This window comes from Cibotium barometz, chromosome 17, assembly GCF_041138505.1.
Source record: "Cibotium barometz isolate CiBa-2024 chromosome 17, ASM4113850v1, whole genome shotgun sequence".
NCBI classification, from domain to species: domain Eukaryota; kingdom Viridiplantae; phylum Streptophyta; class Polypodiopsida; order Cyatheales; family Cibotiaceae; genus Cibotium; species Cibotium barometz.
Window position 1 is genome coordinate 44,148,577 of NC_141062.1, and position 22,351 is coordinate 44,170,927.

Below are 22,351 nucleotides of genomic sequence, written 5' to 3' on the forward strand. Positions count from 1 at the left end.
TCATCCTTTTGGTATTATAAAACTTTATCGAAATATCCATAAGCATTTGGAGGCTATACTCACTAACATGGTTTATAATTTTAATAAGGAACATATTGAATATCCTAATATAACCATAACAGATATACTTGACCTCCGAAAACTAACAAGCCTAGCATACCGCCCCCAAGTTCTAGAGAGGGTCAAGAAGAAACACCAAGAACCTCCACTTCTTTTACTTATCCAGTGTTATTAAATCCCTTTCCTAGTGTATCTCCTACTAACAAAAATGAGGTCGATTGTATCTTCTCTCGCTTCTCTTCTATCCCCATTGATTGTGTATCTCCTACTAACAAAACTGAGGCCGATTGTATCTTCTCTCACTTCTCTTTTATCCCTGTTCAATAACACTCTCACCCTCGAGGAGATGCCGACACCAACTCTATCTCCACCAAGGCCGGTCGATGAGGTGTGTGATCATCACCCTCAGGATGATATCCAAGCTTTTATTGATGTAAATGTCCATGAATCTTTGATAGCTCTGCACAGTACGAGGGCTTTTCCCGAGCAGGCAACCCCCTCTTGAAGCTAAAATTCATGTTCAAGGTGCTCATGCAAATCACACCATTTGAACCTACCAGAAGGATCTTGGTAGATGCATATTATCACATGGAATCACGGAGGCAGTCGTATGTACCATACCCTCTTTGAGCCCTAATGCCAGAATTAGAGAAGTTGTTACCAATGGGAGGATAGGGGACCTTATGGGAGAATGTGGCTCGTCACACCAAGCTGGCCAATCCGCACTTGGCCAATCTACTAGAGATCCGAATTGTAACATTCATGATCAACTATTGTTTTCGCAGATGTGTAAACAACACCCACAGTACATACAAGGGGAGGCTGTACAACAATAGAAACATATGATACCAACCCCCAACTAGCGGATTTTGGCATATAGCCAGATTGACGCAAGGAGTATCTGGCGGTCCTAGAATATAGTTTTTAGTACCAAAGCTCCCCACCACCAACATAACGAATGGATCCATCATTCATTCCAATAAAAAGACGACCCACTCCACTCTAATTCCAAGAAGCAAAGCAAATTGTTGGATTATGAATGATGATTTTTTGTGAAACGAAACGTTACAAATGGTATCAGAGCTAAGGTTTATGCAATCTGTCTAAAGGATGGAATTGCAAGATCTTGGGAGGAGTCGAAGAGCTTTCCTTAATGTGAGTACTGAAGATATGAATCCAAGAAGCATGGCAGAAGCCAGGTACAATAGTCAAGTAATATGGGTAAGTGCAGTTATCTTTATATTTCAATTTTGGATTGTTAAGAGTATATGTCACTTGTAAGTTATGATTAGATAAGCCTAAGTTTTGCTGCCTCTGAGGATCGAGTGCTTTGAGGAAGGGATGAACATAACACCCAATATTCAAATGTAATGTATTTATATATGAAAATAGATTCGAGAATTTTTATATAATTATAAGTGTCTTGATATTACATGTAAAAAAGAAAGAGTAATAAAATTAGGTACTTATATGATAAAAGCAAGTCAAATTTTATATACGATGCTATTTTGGAAAATGGCCCACTCAAAGCCGCTACGATAGTTTTAAGTACCAACAGGACTATATTTTGCTGCGTAACCAGAGACTTATGACTACTGCAAGATTCTAAACGTAACCTCCAATTTGAGCCCAAGTGCAAAGGGACTTGGACAGACAAGCCAAAAGAAAGGACTAGTTCAACAAGAAGTACACTCTCTTAGCCTAATATATATATATATATATATTCTTATATGTATGCTTGATAGATAAATGATATCCAGAGACAGAGAGCACGGGGGTTGACAAGCTTTAGAGGGGTCCAAACGTGGGTTCCTTTATAATTCTCCAAAATTTCTCTCTCTTCCAATGTGTCCTATATATTTTTGTATATACTCATTCTTTCTCTAGAAGGATTCCAACTGCTTCCATCTCTTCCTAGCTCGGCGTTTTCTCCTTTCTGCAGGTCCCTGCCTGAAGCTAATGAGAGGCCTCTCCCCCCATAGCCAGTTCTCTATTGGCATTCCTCTCTCTACAAACTGGGCCTTCGGATCCTCAGATCGGTTGAATGGGCTCTCTTATTCCCGATCCAAAGCATAGGGCGATCGCTTGATGCGTGTGTGTGTGAGTGTGTGTGTGTGTGAGAGAGAGAGAGAGAGAGAGAGAGAGAGAGAGAGATGGGTTGTTTCACTTCAAAGGGGCCGAACACAAATTCTTCTCTGAACAAAGCCAGCAGCATCAAGGATTCTACACACCCACCGGCATCTCAGCTCAGCAACAAAACGCCCTCAGGTGATCCAGCTCAACTCCCAATTCCTCTTTACTAAACTGATACCTTCAAATAAACCCTTTAGCTGAGTTCCAAGGTTTCGGCTGGCAAGTCTTCACTGGTGACCTCGGACCCTTCCCTGTCACCACCCAACTGATGGGCATGTAGCTAACACATCAGTTATTTACCGCGTTTGAGACCTCATCATTAATGGCTATGCATCTTTAGCATGCCTCAAACAGGCAAGTAGACAGCACATGATCGTTGACCATAATGTTGATGGAATTTATCTCAGTTGCAAGCTTTGCCTGACAGGTATGTAAGAGATTAGTTATTGGCCTCACTCTGTGATCGCAGACCCTTCCCTCATATCAACGTTCTGAGACCCATTTGATGGGCATGCATATAATTATGTTTCAGTTGTTGACCATGATGTGATTTATCATCACTGGCTATGGAAACTTGGGCAAAGCCCATCAGGGCATGTAGATAACAGGTCAGTTATTGACCATAATGTGACCTCATCAGTGGTGTGCAAAATCAAGCTTACTTATCAAATTAAGAATTTCTCAGAATTCTTTCATTTGATGGGCATGTAGATAACACATCAGTCATGACCAGGATGTGACACCATCAACAATGGCTATGCAAACATGCAAATGGGCAAGTAGATGAGAGATCAGTTAGCTCGCAGGTAGATAAGAGATCAGTTATTGGACCATCGTGAACTTAACAAAGATTGCTTGTTGGCATGCAGCTCGAACGACCCATTTTATGACTAGGTTGATTACTTTTCCAATTAGTGCCATTATAGTGGCTTTTGTTATATAATGGTTCATTATGTGATTTTCTTTGTGACTGCCCTGGTATTCGAACCCTCATATTACCACCCACTTGGTTGATCCAGCTTGCTCTTTTTTTTTTTGGGTTTTTTTTTTTTTGATTTGCTTGCAGATAAATTCAAGTCCAAGCCTTCATTTGATAGCAAGAAGGAGAAAGAAGCACAGAAGGATGGCAGCACACAGCATATTGCCGCCCAGACCTTCACCTTTAAAGAGTTAGCTGCAGCAACCAAGAATTTCAGATCAGAGTGCCTAATAGGTGAAGGTGGCTTCGGGAGAGTATATAAGGGGCGTTTGGAGAGTACTGGGCAGGTAAAAGTTATATGACCAAGTGATTTGTTGAAAATGGAGTTTCTTATTATCAAGTGAAAACAATGATAATATATTCATTGTCCTTAAATTTATCATTGCCTATGGCAAGAGAGAGAAACAAAACGACATTTGACTCTTTAGTGCTACCCTTCATCATGGCCGAGTCTTCCCTTTCTCCCTCAAAGAAGTGATATCAATGATTACTCAGCCTTGATTTGGTAATTGCGGGTGATACTGAATGTAACAAGTGGTACCTGAGAGTCTAGACTTCATTACCTTAAGCTATTTGGAGGAAGAAGAAGACAAGGTTTCGTAAAAATGAACAATACGTTCTCCTTTATGTCCCCTTGATGTGCATGACTTGCAAATGGTGAAAATCAATGGCAGTGATGTTAGAGGCCAACCCCAGCTAGGGTGTTCAAAGGGATGACATCAAGATGCTGCTATGACTGTGGCAAGATGGGTACAAGTCGATGGCCTGAGCATGGGGGATTCCAAGAAGTTTGGGTATGGTGGGCAAGCGTGAAACTCCCAAAAGCTTCAGATGGCTGATCATGAACTCCTCGGGCGGCATGCCCATGAGTCTTATTAATCCATGTTTGCATCATTGCCAATTGTCTTGAAGTCATCAATCATCTGGTCCTATACTTGATTCGGTAGCATTTCATCTCGTCCTATACTTGATTCGGTAATCCTATAATTTGGGCATGTAAACGATTTGGTCGTTTGTGTGTCATTTCAAGGCTTTATTGGTTTTTAAATATGTTTCCATGATACCTTTTAAGTGCTTTTCCTGAGCATCTTTGTTTAAAATGGCAGATTGTGGCTGTCAAGCAGCTTGATCGGAATGGTCTGCAAGGAAATAGAGAGTTTTTGGTGGAGGTGTTAATGCTCAGTCTACTTCATCACCCCAATCTTGTAAGTCTGATCGGTTACTGTGCAGATGGAGATCAGCGACTGTTAGTCTATGAATTTATGCCTCTTGGATCTCTTGAGGATCATCTATATGGTACTTCCCAATTTTTGTTGCAATTGCTCCTGCTAGTCGTCACACATGTACATAGTATCTTTTGTATGCCTGCCAACTATATATTATTGAGAGAGACTAACAAATGATAGTAACAGACCTGCAATTTTCTTTTGCAGACCTGCTACCTGATAGAGAACCTTTAGACTGGAACACTAGAATGAAGGTTGCAGCAGGTGCAGCAAGAGGTTTGGAATACTTACATGACAAAGCAAATCCTCCTGTAATCTATCGGGATCTGAAATCTTCAAATATCTTACTTGACGTTGGATTTCATCCTAAGCTGTCAGATTTTGGGCTGGCCAAGCTTGGACCTGTTGGTGATAAAACTCATGTCTCCACGCGAGTTATGGGGACGTATGGCTATTGCGCTCCAGAGTATGCTATGACTGGTCAGCTTACATTGAAATCAGATGTGTACAGTTTCGGTGTGGTCTTGCTTGAACTAATTACAGGAAGGAAAGCAATCGACAATAATAGGGCTAATGGAGAGCACAACCTTGTCGCGTGGGTATGGATTTATCAGTCTTGTGTATGTTTTGTTTTGAAGAACAAGGTTTTACACACACACACACACGTGTCTTTTTTTTTGGGGGGTAAAAGCACTGTTTTCTTTACTATACTAAAAAGGAAGCTCCAAGCGAGGGAAAACTTCCTAGGATGATACAAGTTAAAAACAGTGAAAAAACAAAGCCAAGTGGCCATCATCGATCTGTGGATTGACGCAAGGATTGACAAAAGTAGTGATAGCGTGCATTCTGTACGGAATGAAAAACCAAGTGATTTCTTGCATGCCATATTGTCCACAACGCCCAATATCTAGTCTAGATTAGAAAGGGCCGTGCATGATCCAATCTAGAAAGCCAAAAAAATCTAGAGAAGGAATACCTTGGGAATCTGAGTTTGAGATAATGTGAAATTTACCGAAGGAAACTTTTGGTCTCTGGACAAGACCAAAGAAGATGCATCACTGTTTCCTTTATGCAACGATCAACCGGGAGAACTCCCAACAAGCATCACCATAAAAAGAATCTACATCTGAGTGGCAATTTACTATGCCATATTTTCTTCCAGTTTTGTTTCCACCAACAAGCTATCTTAGTGAGGAGCCAAATCTCTAGATCAAAGCAGCTGAAACCTGAGAGAGAGAGAGAGAAACCACGATAAGATCTAGAGATTCATCTAGGTATATAATTAAGTTGTATTAGTGGACATGCAGATTTCACATTGTGAAGTTTTCGTCCGAGTTGCGGCCAGTTGATATTGTGCTTATTCTTTCCATCTTTAGCGGGTGCATTTGTCCTATCAACTACTTATTTGTTGTACTAATTCTTTCTATTTGCTACTTCCCTTAGTGCTCGGCTTCATTATGGTTGAGTCTGCTTGCATCTCTGGAGGTTTGACAGAAACTCAGTACGAAGGGCTTTGTGTGAATATATTGTTATGTGCACAGTGTGTATCTACCGTGTGCTACACGCACACAAGACTAGCTTCGAAGTTTGGGGAAGCTTGGAGCTAGGCAGGCTGATTGGCGAGCTGAGTTAGGGATAGACTAATGGGCGGGCACCCAAGTATGGACAGGCAGGCGCCCAAGTGTGGACGCCTGATGACCGGCCAAGAGCCTATAAAAGGGTGGCCAAGGTTAGTCATTAGTCATATAGAGTCTCGCGTGTCTTTGTGAGAGCTCTATGGTCAAGAGCCTGGATCTAGTGTAGACGTGCACTTGCTTCATGTAGCCGAGGCCAGCAGCAATCTCGAGGCCCGCGAGGGTAGCTTCGTAGTGGTATTGGACGTCACGAAGTAGAGATTGGTCGGTACGTCCATCTAGTTAGCTCAGCTCGTGGCTCGGTGGGGATAGCCAAGACTTGTGGGCTTGCCCACGGCTGTCAAGGTTGGCAGGTGAGTCAGGCTTGCACCCCCTTCATGTTTGTTTGGTTTGTTTGGAGGTTTCGAGTCTTGTACCAGGAGCGTTCCGCGAGGAGATCCTATGGGGATTTGACAGTGGTATCAGAGCAAGCCTCGGGAACGAGCAAGTTGGTAGGTAGAGAAAAAGAGGTCGAAGAAAAGGTATGAGTTCGAGAAGCTGCTTGTTTTTTTGAGTATACTGCTTTTTTTTTAAAAAATTCAGCATGTTTCTTTGCATCGTAAGAACCAGTGATGAAGGTTTTGGTCTTGTTAAGGGTTGGTTTGCTTAGCAAGAAGAAGGACCGTATGTTTTGCAACTGTATGAACAGTTTGTGGAAGAGAGAAAAAAGAAAAAGCCAGTCGGCTGTTGGTATGAGAGAGAGAGAGAGAGAGAGAGAGAGAGAGAGAGAGAGAAAGTAGCGCTGGTTCTTTGCTCTAAAGGCTGTATCGCCTATGTGTGTTGATGCTTGAAGACTGCGCAGCCTATACGTGTGAGGATACCAGCCAGTCGCAGTCGGGTTGGTACACTTAGGTGTGGGTTGGTACACAGGTGGGCAGGCGAGTGGCCTAGCACCCGTAGGCACACGCGCCTTGCAGTCGGGCTGTGTGCGAAGTCAGAGGCGCAGGTGCGCTGATTTTAGCAAGGCGCAGTCGGGCAAGCACGTGCGCAGGTGGTCCACAGGCCGATGGGCGTCAGATAGGTGGGCGCTAATTGCAGGCGTACGGGTGGCAGGCAGTTGGGCGTAGAAAAAAAAAGCGAACAAGAAAAGCGTGACGTGGAGTTTTTAGCTTTTGTTTTTTTTAGAAAAAACAAAAAACCCACGCCTTGTTTCGTTTGCTGACAGTACACCACATAAAGGGGCCGATGATAGGCTGACCCCCCCCCCCCCCCCCCCCTTTAGGTTATATTACCAAAAGAGTCTGCAAAGTACAAGATTACGGGTGCCTGGGGATTCACCACCAGCCTGCACTTGATTCTTCCAAATACATTATGATTGAATACATTTCAAACAAGAGAATCTGTAGGTACATCCGCCCTACACAGGTACATCCGCCCTGCACAAGCCTCTTCACAGGTACATCCGCCCTGCACAAGAGTATCACAATCCTCACAGGTACTCCGCCCTGCACAAGATGTAAATGGATCCTTAGGCCCTGTTTCCACGCGAGAAACTGATCCAGAAACCTGTGTTCTCCGCGAGCAAGTGTCCCCAATGCTTGCCCTAAGCACCTGCTATACCAGGAATCCTTGAGACACATCCATGCTCACATATTCCATTGCTGTCCGGCCTGTTTTGTGCAATAACCAGTCCAAAACAGCAACTTTCTGTCGCGAGAAATCCACCTGTAAAGGGTCGTACAGCCCTGTGGAGGTCCCTAGAGCTGTCCTGTACTGTCCAAGTTGACTTTGGACACCTGTAACCAGCCCAAAACTCGCAATAACCAGAAATTGCAGGTCTGAAATTTACCAACCAGCCCTTTAGAAGAGTGTGGGGATCGTTGTCCAAGCTTGTGTGAGTCCGGGAAGCAAGCAACCAGCCCTGTAGCAACTCCCAAAGCTCCAACCAGCTCTCCAATATGTTGAATCATGAGTAAAACAGCCCAAAAGGGCCTCTTGAGGGAGGCGCCTTTTTCAGGTGCCACCTCAGGGGCCTGGTGGGTACACATGCTGGCTGACATGTGTCCCCATAAGGTGTCCAGGTAGGTATCCAGTCCATAGTGCTCCATTTGTCCTGTTTCTATAAGTTTAGGTCCAACCAAATGGGAAATGGCCATAAGCTGTCCGGATTTCATTAATTTTGGTCCAACCAAATGCGAACGCATTATAAGTTGTCCGGCCACTTATTAATGAGTGTGGACCTGCAAACCAATAAACCTTAGTAGTAAATGAAGTAAGTTGTAAATTGAGTGTGGACGCACTTACCACCTGCAAAACCCATAAGCCCACAGTTTTAGGCCCAAACAGGAGTGCACACACGTGTCCACAAGGTGCCCGGGCGTCCCCGGTTCCTCGGACTTCACAAGCCAAAATAACAAGCATTGTCCAGGCAGCAAGACAATGTCACACAAAGTAAAATAAAGTTATGGCATGCATCATTTATGCATTGTGCACATGTAAACTTGGAGAACCACCTATCATCATTCTTGTACTTGAAAATATTCCGCCTGCCATCATAACACACCATGTGTGCATGGCCGGAATCCACACGGGCACCGCCCGAAAGTCCACAAATGTCCTGCCATGTTCTTGGACTCATATGCATCCACTCATATGATCCATACACATGCCCAAGTATAATACATACATGCATCCGCATGTTTCTAGGCCTGACACGCATCCGCATGTCCCTAGAATATAGAGGTTTGTGACATTGGTCTAGTCATATTTTTTCTTTTGAACATAGGAACACCCAGTATAGTATCTTAGGTGATTGTATACATCTCTCTCAGGGACCTCTTGTAAATACAGTTGATTTTGGTAATATAATGGATTCTTCTTTGTATACTGCTTTCCATTGTGTATTGATTCCACTTTCTTCATTTCTCATACCTTCTATGGATGTCAATGAATTAAGTGTATTTGAAAGCAAAGAATTACAGAAGATACTTGATTCGTTTCAAGATGTATTTCCTAAGGAATTGCCATCGGGCTTACCACTTGAAAGGACAGTAGATCATCGTATTGACCTGATCCCTGGTGCTCACCCTGTTAGTATTCCACCTTACAGGATGAGCCAAGCTGAGGAAGATGAGTTGGCCAAACAACTAGAAGATTATTTGAGGATGGGCGAGATCCGTCCAAGTAAATCACGTTGGGATGCAACTGTGTTGCTTAGGAGAAAGAAGGACAACACCTGAAGAATGTGTATAGATTACAAGAGATTGAACAAGCTGACAATTAAGAACCGTTATCCTCTTCATAGATCAGATGACTTGATTGATCGGTTAGCTGGAGCGAAATATTTTACGAAGATAGTTTTGCGTACTAGCTATCACCAGATACGTATTCATGAAAGGCATGTCGAAAGAACCGCCTTTCGGACTAGGTATGGCCATTACGAGTTTCTCGTATTACCTTTTGGGTTAACCAATGCTCCAGCCACTTTCCAGCAAATGATGAACGATCTTTTTCGTGAACATTTGGAAAAATTTGTGGTTGTGTTCCTGGATGATATTTTGATATATAGTCGTACTCTTGAGGATCACGTTAGACACCTCACGATTGTCTTAACTATTTTAAGACAGAATCGACTATATGCTAAATTAAGTAAATGTGAGTTTTTCATGACAGACATCATTTACTTGGGACACAAGATCACTAGAGATGGATTGAGCATTGACTATGACCGAGTTCAGAAGGTTCTGGCCTGGCCTATACTGCGGACAATGAAACAACTTTGTTCTTTTCTCGGTTTTGTTGTTTTTCTTTGGAAATCTGTGCGGGAGTACTCTCAGCTCACACTACCGATGACCAACTTGTTGAAAGGTCGTGGACGTAAGTAAAATCAACCTATCACTTGGAATAACGATCTGGATATGGCCTTCAGACTTTTGAAAGATAAAGTCAAGGAAGCGATCCTAGTCGGCCTTATGTTCTTGAAAAACTGATGCCAGTGACTAGGCTATCGGGGTTGCTCTATTTTAAGATGGTAGACTTGCTGCTTTTGAAAGTAAAAAGTTAGACGACACTCAATCTCGTTGGCCAACCCTTGAGAAGGAGCTTTATGTTGTGATTCACGCTCTCAAGGTTTGGAGACATTATTTATATGGCTCCAAGTTTGTGGTATTGACTGATCATCAATCAATCAAGTATGTGTGTGATGCCGATGATTTGAGAGGAAGGAAAGCTTGATGGGCTAAATTGATGCAAGATTTTGATTTTGAGATTCGTTATAGAAAAGGGTCCATGAATAGTATCGCAGATGCGCTTAGTCGAATTAGAGAGGTGAATACTTTGTCGTTCATCGAGATTTTTACTAACTTATTTCAGTCATTGAGAGGGCTTTGCAGGATTCATAGTTATTTTGGTCCATTTTGGCAGAAGATCCAGGACGGGAGCTCATTGATTGACCAAGACTCAATGACTAAGCAGCCTAACATTCAGGTTGCCGGAGGCCAGTGGATGATTCGGAATGGTTTACTATTCCGTAATGACAAAATTTGTGTACCACATTAGGTCCAAGATTCTTAAGGAGTGTCACGACGCCCCTTCTGCTGGACACCCTGGGGTACACAGGACATTATCGTTAGTGAAATACACTTTTTATTGGCCAAAGATGAAAGGGTATGTAAAAGATTATGTTCTCAAGTGTCAAGTTTGTGAAGCAAATAAAGCGGAACGCTTTGAAAGGCTGGGTTGTTGCATCCTTTGTAAATCCCAGCTAATAAATGGGAAAGTATTTCCATGGATTTTATTACCGGATTGCCAAGAACACATCAAGGCCACGATTCTATTTAGGTTGTGGTAGATCGGTTGACAAAAATGACTAGATTTTTACTGACCCGGAAGACCATTACAGCTACGCAATTAGCAAGGCAGTTTATCGAGTATTTGTTTAGATTGTACGGGTTACCGCAGGACATAGTTAGTGATAGGGACTCTAAGTTTACGAGTGATTTTTGGAAACTTGTTTATGAGAAGTTGGAAACAACTTTGAATTTGAGTTCCTCAGATCATCCTCAACGTGATGGCCAGACTGAAAGAGTTAATCAGATTTTGGAGGATATGCTTCGAGCATATGTATCCAAAAGGTAGAGTTCATGGGAGGATTATCTTTCTATGTTAGAATTTGCATATAACAGCACTAAGCATACGAGTACAGGTTTTAGTCCTTTCATGCTTATGGATGGTTTGCAACCTAGATCACCTGTTACAGTGGGATTCTCAGGACTTCAGCATGATGCAGCACGTAATTTTTTGCAAGATATGCAAGAAATGTTACAAGTTGCGAAGGAATCTATTAGAAGTGCTGAAGATCGAGACGGATTTTATTCTAATAGACATCATTCACCCAGAGAGTTCTTTGACGGAACGATGGTGTATTTGCGAGTTCCGAAAGATTCCAACACTTTACGGACAGGTCGATCTCCGAAATTATTCCCTAGATATTGTGGACTATTTCGTATTACACGACGGATTGGTTTAGTCGCATTTGAATTGGATTTGCCTTCTCATGTGAAAGTTCATCCTATATTTCATGTCAGTAGACTTAAGGAAGTACTGGGTGGAACAAACCAGTTAGTTACTCCTCAAGAAATCATAGATGTCGAGGACATGACATTTGTTGCACACGAACCTGAAAAGATTCTTGGATTTCGTGAAAGAAGATTGCGTAATACGCTTATCATGGAATACAAGATCAAGTGGAAGGATCGTGTTGAGGAGGACGCTACAGGGGAGACATTGACTACTCTTCAGAGAGATTACCCTGGCTTTTTAGTGAGCTCAGGATGAGCTCTTAGAGGAAGGGTATGTCATGTGCACAGTGTGTATCTACCGTGTGCTACACGCACACAAGACTAGCTTCGAAGTTTGGGGAAGCTTGGAGCTAGGCAGGCTGATTGGCGAGCTGAGTTAGGGATAGACTAACGGGCGGGCACCCTAGTATGGACGAGCGGGCGCCCAAGTGTGGATGTCCAATGACCGGCCAAGAGCCTATAAAAGGGTGGCCAAGGTTAGTCATTAGTCATATAGAGTCTCGCGTGTCTTTGTGAGAGCTCTATGGTCAGGAGCCTGGATCTAGTGCAGACGTGCACCTGCTTCATGCAGTCGAGGTCGGTAGCAGTCTCGAGGCCCGCAAGGGTAGCTTCGTGGCGGTATGGGACGTCACGAAGTAGAGATTGGTCGGTACGTCCATCTAGTTAGCTCAGCTCGTGGCTCAGTGGGGACATCCAAGACTTGTGGGCTTGCCCACGGTTGTCAAGGTTGGGAGGTGAGTCAAGCCTGCACCTCCTTCACGTTTGTTCGGTTTGTTTGCAGGTTTCAAGTCTTGTACCAAGAGTGTTCCACGAGAAGATCCTATGGGGATTTGACATATATGCTCTTATGTGTGTGTGTGTGTGTGTGTGGAGTGCGTGTGGAGTGTGTGTGTGAGAGCATATCTTGATACATAGTTCTACATCCACTATTGGGCACTGATGACGTTGTCAAGATCGGAAGCGGAAGCACACACGAGAGAGAGAGAGAGAGAGAGAGAGAGAGAGATGACGAACGCACGTGATTAGCAATGAAAGGACAAATACAAATGGTGGGCATGGGGTAAAATATATACTCCTCATAAGGAATTGACCGACCCACAATAGACAAATACATAAATGCCTAAAAGGCGGTTCCCACATGAGGCGCATATTCTAACACCCCCTCTGCAGCTCATAGTGGGCATAGATGAGAAAGCTAAGTTGAAGACGATGCAACCATGGACACCTCAGCATTTGCAACTATTGAGTACACCTTGGAAAACGCACCAATCAACTGTCTTCACAAGAAAATGCCATCTTGAGCTTCAGTTGTCACACAGAATAATGAACTGTAGACACTCCACGTCCATGATTCCCCATTCGTTGAACTGTGAACACATCACGTCCAAAAATCTTCAAACAATGAACTAGGAACACATCCTGTCCATAATCTTGCTAAACAAAAGAACTCGGAACACATCCTGTCCATAGTCTGCTAACAATGAACTGTGAACACATCATGTCCATAGTGTTGTCAAGTCGTGCCTTGCCAGATGCATGTGCCTTGAACTCCGACACACGGGTCCAATGCTCCTGATGGGAGCATTGATTAGCCCCCTCTCCTGCTCACGTGCCTCTCTCTGGCTGAAGCATGTGAGGGGAAAAATGCCTATGGGTTACATTGAAGCTGTCATCTTCCAATCCCCCTCTGCAACATTGGCTCGAAGAAGATAGAAATAATCTGCTCCATGAGGATAACAATATTAGTCCTCTGGTCCCTCTGGTTCATAGTCACAAGGGAACGTCGTTCCAAGCTCTTGGAACGGGGGAACGCGTTCCATAGAGATAGCCGTTCCCGTTCCCGTTCCAAAATGGCACCGCAGACCATGTAAGAAATATAAGTGAACTATGTATCATGTAGAACACTTCTATGCATTATCATGGCCACTACTGAGATGGTTTGAGGTTCTTTCTTTACTATGCCTCTTTCCAAAGCATTTACAGATATATAAAGTAAATTTATAAACACATTTATGCAATGATGTGGCGTTCCCGATTCCGTTCCCTTTTATTCAAGCTTTTCGTTCCCGTTCCAAACAGTTATCCGTTCCCCAAAACGTTCCCGTTCCCTTGTGACTATGCTCTGGTTGTCTGTACACCTGCAACATGATACTCCTCTGTAGCAATGTCAATAACGACCATAGAAACTTGACAAAAGTTTTCCTCGGGAAACCGGAAAGTGCCCAGGTTCGGTAATCATGATCCTCAAAATCACCTCTCGGGATGAAAACTCCAAGTTCAGGGCCTTGTCCACCTGTCCGCTTGTGCGGATGTCCACGCACATTCATAGCCAATGCCAAGAAATTCTGCCAAAACATACCTTGAGCCTTGTAGACTTGGAGGGAGATAGCGTGGGAATGAGCCCCGATAGTAAGAAAATAACCCGAAACCTTACCCTGCATGGGAACCATTGCTAGGCAAAATTTTTAATTATTAACACTGCCAATTTAATGCCTTAACGCTTGGTTGGCCTCGCCCCTCGCCACAGATGCTCGCGCACGGCTTTCTTGCCCGCCTAGGGAGTTGCGCGCTGCTTAGCTTCCAGTCCAGCTGGCTCTAATCGGGTACGCTGCTGTTATGCAGCCTGTTCTAGTGGTGGAAACAATTGCTTGGAACAAGGGGAAAAGGTTTTGCAGATTTCCGTGGGAACCACTCTTCTTGAAAACCTTTATAGGCTTAGTTGAAGAAGAGAAAGAAAATGCAAATGATCTGCACACGGCCGTGTCTACACGTTCCTCTTCTTGCCACACGTGGAAGATGCTGCCACCGCTTGCTCCTTTGCTACCCTCGCCTTGCTAGTGCCCTTTTTTTTTTTTTTGCTTGTGCAGTGCCACAGCCGCCCTTTGTAGTGCCCAAGCTGCCGGGTGCCTGTGTACTTGCTGCTGCGTTGGCTGCTTTGCCAACGCTGCCCTTCAAGCTGCTAGGCTGTGTTCGCTTTGGTCTTGCTCTTCCTGTTTCAGAAAGCTGCCCGCACTACCCTTTGTCTATGGTTAGCGGCTCCACGCTGCCTCTTGCAGCCTGCACATAATCTTGGCTTCACCTGCCACATCGTGTACTGACTGCTGGCCTTGCCCACCACCTTGGCTGCCTTCTTTGCTTGGCTGCTGCGCTTTTGCTGCCACCTCAGCCACCGAGAGGCCACCAAGCTTGCCCTCCACAAGGTTGTCTCCTTGCCCTGCTCTTCTTCGCTGCTGCTCTGCTGTGGCCAGGTTGCGCTCTTGCCCACACACAGGCCTTTGCTTGCGGCTGCCCACAAAATGCAACCAGCGCCCCAAAGTACTGCAGCAGCCACCTTCTCCAACTCCTCCGTGTGCCCGAGAATCAACAAGCATGCTGCTCTGATACCATGTCAAGATCGGAAGCGGAAGCGCACACGCGAGAGAGAGAGAGAGAGAGAGAGAGAGAGAGAGAGAGAGAGAGAGAGTTGACGAACGCACGTCTTGATTAGCAATGAAAGGACAAATACAAATGGTGGGCATGGGGTAAAATATATACTCCTCATAAGGAATTGACTGACCCACAATAGACAAATACATAAATGCCTAAAAGGCGGCTCCCACATGAGGTGCATATTCTAACAGATGTTAGTGGGGATGTCGTAGTATCTAGTCCATACTATGCATAATGGAGTTGATAGTTATATAGTCTCGTGGGTTGACTACAATGAGTATATAACATGCACGTTCCTAAAAGGTGAATTTGGGCATGTTCTTGGATTCATCTAGGTATATAATTAAGCCATATTAGCGGACATGCAGACTTCACATTGTGAAGTTTTCGTTCGAGTTGCGGCCAGTTGATATTGTGCTTATTCTTTCTATCTTTAGCGATGCATTTGCCCTATCAACTACTTATTTGCTGTACTAATTCTTTCTATTTGCTACTTCCCTTAGTGCTAGGCTTCATTATGGCTGAGTCTGCCTTGCATCTCCAGAGGTTTGACAAAAACTTAGTACGAAGGGCTTTGTGTGAATATATGCTCTTATGTGTGTGTGTGTGTGGAGTGTGTGTGAGAGCATATCTTGATACAGGGTTCTACACCCACTATTGGGCACTGATGATGTTAGTGGGGATGTCGTAGTATCTAGTCCATACTATGCATAATGGAGTTGATAGTTATATAGTCTTGTGGGTTGACTACCATGAGTATATAACATGCACGTTCCTAAAGGGTGAATTTGGGCATGTTCTTGGATTCATCTAGGTATATAATTAAGTTGTATTAGCAGACATGCAGATTTCACATTGTGAAGTTTTGGATTGGGTCTTTTTCTTTATCGGGCGGACACTTTGTATGGACACCTGTTGAGGACAACTGTAGTTTTAGTGGTGGAGAATGCAACACACCTGCAAGTAGGCGATGGACAACTTTTGTGGGTGGTGTTTGGACAGACAGGTTTGGGGCTGATTTGGGGCCAATTTAGCAACCCTAAAGGTGCCCAAAAGTGCCGAGGCAAGGCACCCATGGATAGGACACCCTTTGAGCACAATATTAAGGCATTTGGAATGATTTTTGATAATAATGTTACATGAGCAGAAGCTTTGTGTCTTCTTTCAGCCCTAAACACCTTTCCTTGGAACACACAGATGCAACAACCATGTAGAAGCAATGGAGAGAAGAGAGAAAAACGAGAAAAACGCAAAGTTTTTACACAGCATATTCATAATATCCAAAAGAGTCTATATATCTATACAAATTCTTGGTGGCCTTATGCACACCTAAAAAGGAATCTTGACAAACAAAAAGTCCTACATCTGTCCTAGTCTATGATCTATCCCAGAAGGAATGAGATGATCAACACAATAATGTGCCTTGGCTTATATAGGCCCCAAATCTGCCAGTCGGCCATTCATACCGCTGTCGGCTAGTTCTGTCCGCCATAAATCATCATTTAATGCAGGCGTATTCCACATGTGTGAGTTTGGATGACGAGCCAACTGAGTCTTTAGCTGCCAACTGCCTTCCGAGTCTTCTACTGAGCCTAAACAAGCCCTAACAATGTCCTAACTCTTGGCTGCAACTCTGGATTAGCATGGCCATGTGGCATGCACATGACAAATAACTTTTCAAGGTAAAAAAGGGCTGGTCGACCTGAATCCGACTAGGGATGTTTTTCCTATAAAAAGGAGGATTTGGTCCTCATTTGTTCATCTACTAGAGGATGCTCTCCGCTCACTTTAACAAAAATGTGTCCAATTACCTCCATGATCCCTCTTTACAACATACAAGATTGTGGGAACTAGATTATGGAACTAAGGTTATTGTTGGTAACTTCCAAACGAGGCAAGATCAATGATCGTACATGAAGTATTAGCAACTACGAATAGCGACTTTCACTGGTCAGTAGCACTCAGGTGCAGCTTGAGGTCAAAATCAGTTGTGATATATCTTGAGTTCGATTCAAGGAAGAGCCTTGACGAAAGTCCCTTTTTTGATGGCTTTCAGATTGGCATCTATAAGAGAGATGGACAATCTATCCAGAAACAGTATCCTGTGGTGGTGTATGAAGGAAGCATCGTGTCGATTGTGATATATCTTGAGTTCGATTGAAGTAAGAGCCTTGATGAAAGTCCCTTTGTTGATGGCTTTCGGATTTGCATCTATAAGAGAGAGGGAAAATCTATCCAGAAACAGTATCGTGGATGTGGTTGTGTATGAAGGAATCATCGTGTCAATTGTGATACCCATGTCAATCATGCCGACAATAATCTGGAAAGAGCGTAGCACCATCCAGCATCATGCTATCGTTCCTACGTATCATTCTTTGATACACACTAGGTAGCCTACAATCACAAGGATCTCCACAAAAAATGTGGATTCTACCCTGTATAGCACGGGTTACGGAATAAGTATGAGTATTACGGAATAAGTATGAGTAGATACCAACCACATTCCGTATATCTAAATCAAGAGTTCATCAAAACAAACTCATGTTCATCTAGGGCAAGACTAGCCCAAAGAGACTTTTGGTTGTCCAAGTCGTCGGTCTCTGCTTTGGGTACCTCTATTGTGGTTAATGTCTTTTCCAAAAGGAAAACATGTATCTACAACTAGACCTCTCAAATATCAAGTGACAATCACCTTGACTCAAATAATAATTGTCCAACTATTGACTCCACCCGTCCAACCAAGAGTACGCACACTCTTGGATCTGCTCCACTAAATCACCCCTAAATAGGAGAAGTCAGTCCAAGTTGTTCGGCTAGAGATCCGGGATTGCACATTTTGTAAGCGCTGCATCTCCCCTGTTGTTGGTCTCCTAAGGCAAGATTAGGCCAGCTAGCCTTGCCGTTAGCATCAGGTATCAAAACAATGTTGTTGAGCTACAAGAAGTAGAATTTGAGGAAACTAGAAGTCTTAGATGATTAGGGAAGTATTATTGCATATGATGAGCATCTACTAGATCTAGGACATGCTTGTAGGCTGATTACCTATGATGGTTGGTCTAGAAGGCATAATCCAGTGCGGGGGTCCGGGGATGCTCCAGCACAGTTTGCTTTTGAGTCACGTGATCCCCAGCCTGTGGGCTAATATTGTGGGACATGGTTTTATATGGCCATCTTAAAAGGATTGTATAAATAATGTCTTTTAGTGCTAGGTTTGAAGATTTAATTTTTTCCAAGGATCTGGATTCTGTTTTGATGAGGTAAGGGTTGACAAAAATCTTAAGTTGGACCATGTGTTAAGCCTCTCACTTCAAATTATTCCAGGCACGCCCACTGTTTAAGGATCGCAGAAAGTTCCCCCAGATGGCAGATCCAATACTTCAAGGTCGATATCCCACTCGAGGATTATACCAAGCCCTTGCAGTTGCAGCCATGTGCCTGCAAGAACAAGCAGCACATCGGCCTCTTATAGGAGATGTGGTAACTGCATTGACATATCTTGCATCTCAAACGTATGATCCAGGAGCTCACCCTGTTCACAGTAACAGGTTTGCTCCCCCCACCCCAGGAAGGGAGAAGGAGAGGAAGACAAGTGGAGTAGATGAAGCTGGACATAAGGCAACAAGGCAGGGAGGTTTGAGATCACCTCAGTATCAGGGTTCGCCTGATATGCGGACAAAGGATTGTGCCCAGCCACAAGCCCACGATGATACTGCTGCAGACCTACGAAGAGGCCAAGGAGGAGGGTCTGCAAGAAAGTACTGAAGGCTGGGAGACGCTAGAAGGGGTAATGGATGAGTTTGCGAAGTGGTGGCCAAATCCTGTGATTAGCCAGTTGGCAGTTCAGGATGAGACACGGAAGTGGCTGAAGCAAAGACTTGAGAAATAGCTGGCAAGGGGCAGGATGATACATTGCTTGTATGACTAGATTTTTTTGGGATCACTGGAGGATTTCTTTCAGAGGACTGGAATTTTCTTGCTTCTACTGAGTGAGTTTTGCTGCATGGCATCTCAGTGCCTGGCACGTTCTGATGTGCCCACCCAAAACCGACAGCACATGGTGTGGACATTAGTGAAAGGCAAGGTATCAAGGCTTTCAGACTGCCCATGCATAAATAATCTGTAATGCAAATGAAAAGGGATCCCCAAGGTAAGGTAATCTGTTTTGGTACTCAAGTAGATGTTGTCTTGAGGAAGGGTTACTCCATGATCAGGTGGGAACACAAAAGATGCTCTTCTGTAGATTTAGATACAGCGCCTTAGTGTGCCCGCTTCCAATCTGCTCTTTTGTAAGTAATCATGTTGAATGTCACTAGCTGCATGTGCAGCTACATTGTTGTGGTGGAGCTGGACAGGGCCAGAGACTTCAGTAGCATACGTTCCAGCTTAGAAGCTGCTTCATCTTCATTAAAGCTGCTCTTTGGTGTGTATGTTTTTTTAATAAAAAATTTCCTGTCATGGTTTTGATAGAAAGCTTACACAAAAGGGACATTTACTCTGAATATATCTTGATTGTATCAATGGGTAGATATTGCAACAGGACCTTATGTAGGTGTCGACGTTTATGATTTTGACACATACCGCATGGGTGCACTAGTTTGTAGTGTATGCTGTATTTTTGTATTGCTAGGTTGATTGCCATGTCAAGACAATTAATTTGGCATTGTTTTATTTTTGTTATGAAAAAGGCTTGAGATGCATAACTAAGGTTGTCTTTATTTGTCAATTGATGTCCTTGGGAACATGTTATTGCAAGGAAGTACTAAAAGTCTTCACAAAAGTAGGGGCCAAGAGAGAATGTTCTTTGTTTGGTTGGGTTAAAGGCATCACAAAGAGCTTGTGGTCATCGAGTTTTCTGAAAGGTAGAAAGGGTTTACAAAAAAGAGGTCACTATACCTTTGAAAATGCGTAAATGGAAGTTCATGCTAGGACTTTATATTCAAGGGACCTTGGATAATTTCCTACCTGGGAATTCCATTGAAAATGGAGAATTTTGACACACACCTCCACACCTCCACACACACCCATCCTCATTTATAAGGGGTGGCTATGTCATCTAACTGCTATATGTTAAGTTGTAGGGATCCAGTGAACCCAATTTTTTCATAATATAATCAACTTCTACTTTCTCTCTACATGCATGCCTTTGCCATGCACGTCGATGTGCATGTGCACATGTAGATGTACGTGTGCACGCACACAAATGAAGTCCCTTCATGTACACGAAGGTGTGCTGATTTTTTTATTTATAAAATTTGGTACTCCAACCTACCGTAAAAAACCTACCCTTGATTAACATTACTCTTCACACCTAAGGTTGTAAAATGATCTTAAATTAATATCATTTTCGTACCCAAAGTCGCGAGATTATCTTACCTTGGTGGTAATGAGGGGCCCTCTTCTAGTAGGAGGTGACACACTTGGCATTTCTTCAAGCATACAAAGGAGGGTATCAATTGGAGATCTACTTTTTATTGGTTTTGGTTGCCTCTCCAATTAATTTAGGAAATTGGTTTACCTACCACTTCATTGATTTGATCTTGTGAGCATCCATGGGGTTTCAAATGATTGTTTAGAGGGTTGCATTAAGTGCTTTTTTTTTTCTCCTTCATTTGGTTAAAAGAAAGCATGGTTTCTCTCAATTATTGGTAAGCTTGCTAGGATTTTTCCTTCTTTAGTATTATTTGAAGTTAGAAGTGCTATTGAATGGTACATCTAGCAAGCCTTTAAATTTTACAGCACCAAGAAGATCTTAAGGAGCTCACAAACTCACAAAGGCTCACAAATAGGTGGCCGATAGGGAACATTGACATAAAAAGGGACTCTGACAAGGAAAAAAAACATTAACACTAATCTAAAAATGGACCGATGGGATCTTTTTGTTACGTCTTTTTTGATAAGATGAAAAATTCGCCTATTCCATGATTATCCCTATTACTTTTTGGTACTTTGCAAACTCATATTTGTCTTCACGATGGTTTCCACTTTTAGAAATGTCAACCAAAGGATTACTTCAATGACTATTTTCTTCACAGCATAAAAAACAAAGATGGATCCGTAGATGAAGTTAGATTTCAAGTTGGGTTCATAGATGAAGTTATATTTCAAGTTGGATTCATAGTCCTTGAATTTTCCATAGGAGCTTGACTACAATATTCCATTTCAATTTAGATTTGTTCTAGTTCTTGTCACTACCTAATAGCCCACATAGAGTTTGCAAGAGGGGAATATTATAAACATTATCAATAACAACTTTTTAGTTTCAAGTAAAACGAAGGTTTTGGTGATGGTGGCTACTATATGTAGGCATTTCTACAAAGCTAAGGATATGTTCCTTGATCCTATCAAGGGAATCAAATATTGTCCTCACAATTATAAGTTTGAATCTTGTTCCTTGATTAGTCCTTGCTTATATTGTATGTATTAACATGTCATTTTCCTCTACACTCTTGTTTATTTGCCAAAGTTTTTAATTCTAATTTGTTGTGTTCTATAAAAATATTTCCATCAAACTTGGTGGAGGATCAGCCCTTGCAAATCCCTCACACGGCACATGTAGGTAATTTTGTGTTATTATATCTAATAAAGTCACTAAAATAGATGTTGCTTTCGATGGCATTTTTTTCTACACCTCAAAATATATAACATCATCACATGGAGGGGAGTATGGGAGGCTCATAGAAGCCACAACCCTCCTTGGGTAGTGTTGAATGGTGTATACTTGATCATTGGAGTAGGGATTCCTTGTGGATGAAGATGGTTCAAGATATTCATGCTTCAATGAGGTTTTCTAGGGGTTCTAGACCTAGTGCTTTGAGTTGGTTTATTTCAATTCACATTTTTGTGAATTGTTTTTGCTTTTTGTGAGCAAAGAACACCAAAAATGTGTATTTCCAAGAACTTGAATCATCTCTGCATGTGTGGCTTGTTTGGAGACAACTTAGAAGTTAAGGTGGAGAATAAATGGGAGATCACTATAGATTAAATGTTCTTAGTATCACTTTGAGATTTGTTGTGAGAATGTGAGTCTAATCCTAAGAGTTGTTAAACTCTAATAAGAGGGCTCATATTCTGTGTCCTCATCTTCACCATTTAGCATCTTGTTAAAAGCTCTACATATATCAATTGAAGGAGTCCAAGCTTCTCTGTTGTTGCATGCTCTACGTATCGAGATTGAAGTGGTTCAAATTGTTGTATCATTTTTGCAAGAATGCCTCTACCCATGTGATGAGTCCTTCTCATTTTAATTCTCTTTAAGGACTGGTTACCCTTGCATACAAGAATGCCCCTATCCATGGGATGAGTCTTCCATGTTTTTAAGTATATCTTCAAGGA

At 42.8% G+C, this 22,351-nt stretch overlaps 1 protein-coding gene across 1 annotated transcript; it reads left to right on the forward strand.

The window, feature by feature from the left end:
* Positions 1 to 1,881: 1,881 nt before the first annotated feature.
* LOC147630044 (putative serine/threonine-protein kinase PBL7) lies at positions 1,882 to 19,565 on the forward strand. The gene is made up of 5 exons (XM_086811658.1): positions 1,882 to 2,328; positions 3,260 to 3,459; positions 4,279 to 4,468; positions 4,606 to 4,997; positions 18,341 to 19,565. The coding sequence occupies exons 1-5, from the start codon at positions 2,214 to 2,216 to the stop codon at positions 18,779 to 18,781; spliced, it is 1,338 nt and encodes a 445-aa protein (XP_086667784.1). The 5' UTR covers positions 1,882 to 2,213; the 3' UTR covers positions 18,782 to 19,565.
* Positions 19,566 to 22,351: the final 2,786 nt, after the last annotated feature.